At 44.0% G+C, this 6000-nt stretch overlaps 1 protein-coding gene across 1 annotated transcript in view; it reads right to left on the reverse strand.

The window, feature by feature from the left end:
- The window catches only part of DNMBP (dynamin binding protein), a 133798-nt gene that overhangs the window by 87980 nt on the left and 39818 nt on the right, over positions 1-6000 (reverse strand). Inside the window, exon 3 of the mRNA XM_032281280.1 lies at positions 2386-2508. Within this exon, the coding sequence (XP_032137171.1) occupies positions 2386-2508 (123 nt within the window). The remainder of the gene's footprint in view (positions 1-2385; positions 2509-6000) is intronic.

Here is a 6000-nt window from a genome sequence, read left to right on the forward strand (position 1 = left end):
TCGCTCTTGTTACCCAGGCTGGAGTGTAATGGCACGATCTCGGCTCACCGCAACCTCCGCCTCCTGGGTTCAAGCAATTCTCCTGCCTCAGCCTCCTGAGCAGCTGGGACTACAGGCGCATGCCACCATGCCCAGCTAATTTTTGTATTTTTAGTAGAGACGGGGTTTCACCTTGTTGACCAGGATGGTCTCGATCTCTTGACCTCGTGATCCACCCCCCTCGGCCTCCCAAAGTGCTGGGATTATAGGCATGAGCCACCATGCCCAGCCCCTAATGATACTTCTGAAAGCTAAGTAAGGTCTGTAATCCTGGCTACTCAGGAGAATGAAGTGGTATCATCACTCGAGGCTAGGAGTTTCAGGCTAGCCTGAGCAACACCCTGAGATCCTGTCTCCCAAAAAAATAAAACGAAATTGGTATAATTAAAATAAACAAAAAATTTTTTTTTTATATGGTGTCTTGCTCTGTCACCCAGGCTAGAGTGTAGTGGCGCGATCTTGGCTCACTGCAACCTCCACCTCCCAGGTTCAAGCAATTCTCCTGCTTGAGTAGCTGGGACTACAGAAGGAGCAATACTCCTTCTGAGTAGCTGGGACTACAGGCGTGCACCACCACACCTGGCTATTTTTTGTAATTTTAGTAGAGACAGGGTTTCCCCATATTGGTCAGGCTGGTCTTGAACTCCTGACCTTGTGATCCACCCACTCGGCCTCCCAAAGTGCTGGGATTACAGGCAAGAGCCACTGCACCCAGCCTATACAAAATTTAAAAATAAATTCTCAAAATAGATTTTAAGGATTAAGGTCAAAATCCATTATTCACTTCTAATCACTAAAGGTTAGAGAAGTTTGCCAGGTTGTGTGTTTGTGTGTGTGTGTGTGTGTGTGTGTGTGTGTGTGTGTACATGATTTAAGAAACGAAGTCTGTGTGTGTGTGTGTGTGTGTGTGTGTGTGTATACATGATTTAAGAAACCAAGTTTGTCCCTTTTGTGCCATATGCCAAAGAGCAAGCATTTAATGTTATTAATAACACACCTAATAATTTCTACTATTTTGATGACTGAGTCATCACAAAATTGGATTTATCAGAAGCTTCTGTCTATGGAACACTACTGGTTTCTCTCTTTATGCAGAATGTATGGACTTAAGGATACTTGTTGAAATGGTTTATAGTTTATAGTTCATTCATCTAATCAGAGTACAAGAGGGGAGAAATATTTGGAAAATCAATGAGAGATAGCTATGACTACCTGTTTTAATTTTTATTTATTATTTATTTTTGAGAGAGAGTCTCCCTCCGTCACCCAGGCTGGAGTGCAGTGATGTGATCATAGCTCACTGAAGCCTCCGACTCCAGGGCTCAAGCGATCCTCCTGCTTCAGCCTCCTGAGTTGCCAGGACTACAGATGCATACCACCATGCCTGGCTAACTATGACTATCTGTTTTAAATCACTTCCTTTTAATCTGGTTCTGATAAGAGAGCAGTAAAATGGGAATGTTTTGCACCTATCTCTTAATTTCCATATCAAAATTCCTGCTCTACCATTATGCATTAATAAATGGTAATCTTGTTAGCAAAGCCATATCCAGTTTTTCTTTTTTCTCCCTCCCTCCATGCCCCATATCAGTTTATAAAAGAAAAAAGAAAAATATAGCTTGAAGTTGGCTGGGCACAGTGACTCATGCCTGTAATCCCAGCACTTTGGGAGGCTGAGGTAGGTAGATCGTTTGCACCCAGGAGTTCAAGACCAGCCAAGGCAACATGACAAAACCCCACCTCTACCAAAAATGCTAAAAATTAGCCCAGCATGGTAGCATGTGCCTGTGGTCCCAGCTACTCAGGAGGCTTAGGTGGGAGGATTGCTTGAGCCTGGGAGGCAGAGGTTACAGTGAGATGAGATTGCACCACTGCGCTCCAGCCTGGGCAACAGAGCGAGACTACTATCTCCAACAAAAAAGAGAGAGAAAGGGAGAGAGGGAGAGAGGCTGAGCCTGAAGTGTGGCTATAGTATGGGGCAGTGGAAAGATAGTCCTGGTCTTAGAATATAATGAGTTCACATTCTGAGGCCAAGACTTCTCACCTTCAACTAATAGTCTTTGAATTTTGCTCTCATTATTTATAAAATACATTAATAATGTCGACTTTCCTACCACCCAGGTCTGTGCTGAGGATCAAATGAGAATATATTTTTGAGAAAATACTGTGGAAATTGTAAAATGCTACTAAACTCTAAGGCATCATTATGTCCACACTACTTTGGTACTGCCGAGGACCCTCTAGAGGTTAAGCCACTTCACAAATTCAAAAAGGATCTGGTTGTCGAAATGGGCAGACTCCACCAATCTAATTTTCAAATAGTTTACTATTTGATGAGCAGCTTACCTCGATGGAGTGGAAGACTGTCCAATTCTTGGGATGTGAATTCACAGATGCACACAAACAGCTTCTCTCCCTCTTTCAGACTGGGAATAGTCACAATTTCCACAAAACTGCTGGGGAACTGTCCTGAAAATAAAAGCAAGCATATTTAATTTTAATATTAAAATTTCTTTGTCTGTGTACAAGGACAAAAACTTTTCTTCTGAGTCCACATATAGACCCTAACTTGAAAACTCAGTGAAAACTAATAATTGGAGAATCTGTTGTAGAAGAAGTATAGAGCACAAAACTAGATGCACACAGAACAGAGAGAATGCAATTCAACTCAGTATGCGTTTACTGGGGGCCGCTATATGCAAAGCACACCGCAGAGGGAAACATTAGTAAGTCTTTTTTTTTTTTTTTTTGAGATGGAGTCTCAACTCTTGCCCAGGCTGGAGTACAGTGGTGCGATCTCAGCTCACTGCAACCTCCGACTCCTGGGTTCAATTGATTCTCCTGGCTCAGCCTCCCAAGTAGCTGGGATTACAGGCGCCCGCCACTACACCCAGCTAATTTTTTCTATTTTAGTAGAGACTAGGTTTCACCATTTGGCTAGGCTTGTCTTGAACTCCTGACCTTGTGATTCGCCCTCCTCGGCCTGCCAAAGTGCTGGGATTACAGACATGAGCCACCACACCCGGCCTAAGTAAGATAGTCTTGGTCTTCAAAGATGTAAAAACCAGCTGGGCGCAGTGGCTCACGCCTATAATCCCAGCACTTTGGGAGGCCGAAGTGGGTGGATCATGAGGTCAAGAGGTCGAGACCATCCTGGCCAACATGGTGAAACCCCAATTCTACTAAACATACAAAAATTAGCCGGGCGTTTGGCACACGCCTGTAGTCCCAGCTACTCGGGGGGCTGAGGCCGAAGAACCCAGGAGGCAGAGGTTGCAGTAAGCCAACACTGCGACACTGTGCTCCAGCCTGGTGACAGAGCAAGACTCTGTCTCAAAAAAAAAAAAAGAAAAAAAAAAGATGTAAAAACCTAGTTCAGACAAAAAGTCAAATTCAGACATAAATAATATATCAATCCTGAAATCTGGTGTCACAATCTAACTACACAAAGTGTTATGGAAGTTCAGAAAAGGTAGGTAATAGGTCAGGAAGAACATAAAAACTTTTATGAAAACAACAGCATTTGAATCTGAAGGTGGGTAAGATTTTAACAGGTGGTGGTAGAAAGACAGGGCCTGCCAGTTGGAAAGTATCCAAAAGTCTGACTGATTCTACCTTCTATCTCTGGGTCTGTCTGTTTCTCTCCAGACCTACCACCTTGGTCCATGCCATCACCATCTCTCACCTGGATTACTGTAGCAACCTTCCAAATGCTTCCTGCCTTCAGTTTCATCCCTTTCTATCATTCTTAAGTCTGCAGCAGTGAGGTTTCTTTCTTTCTCTTTCTCTTTTTTTTTTGAGACAGTTTCACTCTTATTGCCCAGGCTGGAGTGCAATGGCATAATCTTGGCTCACAACAACCTCTGCCTCCCAGGTTCAAGCAATTCTCCTGCCTCAGCCTCCCGAGTAGCTGAAATTACAGGCATGCGCCACCACATCCGGCTAATTTTGTATTTTTAGTAGAGATGGGGTTTCTCCATGTTGGTCAGGCAGGTCTCAAACTCCTGACCTCAAGTGATCCACCCACCTCGGCCTCCCAAAGTGCTGGGATTACAGGCGTGAACCACCGTGCCTGGCCTGCAGCAGCAAGCTTTCTAAAATTCAAATCTGATCATATTCAAAGCACTTTCGGGGTTTCCCATTTCCTTTACTCCTTACCATGGCATACCCTGTCTCCCATAATCCAGCTTCTTCTCATCTCCCCAGCCCACTTTCCCCCTCATCCACTCACACCTCACACCCTACTAAACTTCTCTAGGTCCCCTGTGTTCTCATACTCCAGGGACCTTCAACAAGCAATCCTCCCTGCCTACCATCTTTGCCTTGCTAACTCCTACTCATCATTTTTGTCTCAGCTGAGATGTAATTTCTACTCTATCTCCCAAATGTGAGTTAAGTGTCAACAGAATCTGCTCTAAGGACTCCAACTCAGACTTACATAAATATGAATACATGCAAGTTAAGGACTGGATTAACACAGAGGCATGTGGTGTGGGAAAAGCTTCCACCCTTACCTAGGCTAATTAATGAAAGAAATCAAAGTGAACATATATCTTACAGAATTGAAGAAAGCTAACCAGGTGCATGGAATGTGGAAGGTAGGTAGCATCCAGGGTAGATGGTAACTTTAATAAATTTGGGCCAGCCATGGATCCAGGAAGGAGTGAACAGAATGAATCATGCTCCTTTGAAAAAAATGAAAGAAGATCACTTCTCAGCCTTTTGCCTAAGATGAACTGAAGAATGAAAGCGTAGAAAATGTTAAAAGAAGACAGCCCACTTGAACAGGCAGAGGTTGCAGTGAGCTGAGATCGTGCCATTGCACTCCAGCCTGGACAACACAGCAAGACTCTGTCTCAAAAAAAAAAAAAAAAAAAGACAGCCAGAGGAAACAAGGTGGAGAGCACCATGTGTTCCACAAATCACAGATAAAGCTGTTTGTGAAAAGCAGTGGTAAACAACAGGGATCTGAAGAAAGGAATAATGCGTGTTTCCAGAAGAGGAATAATAGCACTGAATACAAAGGATAACGACCTGGGAAGGGAAAGTGGGCAAAGGGAAAGACTTGGATAGAAACCTGAGCTGCAGCAGCTGGTTTCTAGCGGTGCAATGTCTCGAAGGAATTAACAAAGAGAGATAGAATGGTAACAGAAATTTTCCCTGTACTGGTAGAGACCACTTATGAATACAGAAGGAAAACACAAAAGAATTCTGAAATTTATTGACTTGGGCTTCCCATTTAGCTAGCTTTCTTTTCTTTCTCTCCCTGTCTTTCTCTCCTTCCCTTCCTCCCTGCCTACCTCCCTTCCTTTCTTATTTATTTATTTATAGAAATGGGGTCTCACTATGTTGACTAGGCTGGTCTCGAACTTTTGGTCTCAAGGGATCCTCTCATCTCAGCCTCTCAAAGTGCTGGGATTACAGACATGAACCACCATGCCAGGCCTTTATTTTTATTTTTATTATTTATTTATTTTGAGATAGAGTTTCACTTTTGTTGCCCAGGCTGGAGTGCAATGGCTCAGTCTTGGCTCACTGCAGCCTCTGCCTCTCAGGTTCAAGTAATTCTCCAGCCTTGCCTCCTGAGTAGCTGGGATTACAGGCATGCGCCATCACACCCGGCAAATTTTTTATTTTTAGTAGAGAGGGGGTCTCACCATCTCGTCATGTTGGCCAGGCTGGTCTTGAACTCCTCACCTCACGCGATCCACCCACCTCAGCCTCCCAAAGTGCTGGGATTACAGTCATGAGCCAGCTCACCCAAGTAAGAATAACTTTCTTTCTTTTTTCTTTTGAGACAGGGTCTCACTCTGTTGCCCAGGCTGGAGTGCAGTGCCAGCCTTTATTTATTTTTTTTTTTTTTGAGACGGAGTTTCGCTCTTGTTACCCAGGCTGGAGTGCAATGGCACGATCTTGGCTCACCGCAACCTCCGCCTCCTGGGTTCAGGCAATTCTCCTGCA

This window comes from Sapajus apella, unplaced genomic scaffold (genome assembly GCF_009761245.1).
Source record: "Sapajus apella isolate SASKATOON/1434 unplaced genomic scaffold, GSC_monkey_1.0 scaffold13, whole genome shotgun sequence".
NCBI lineage: Eukaryota > Metazoa > Chordata > Mammalia > Primates > Cebidae > Sapajus > Sapajus apella.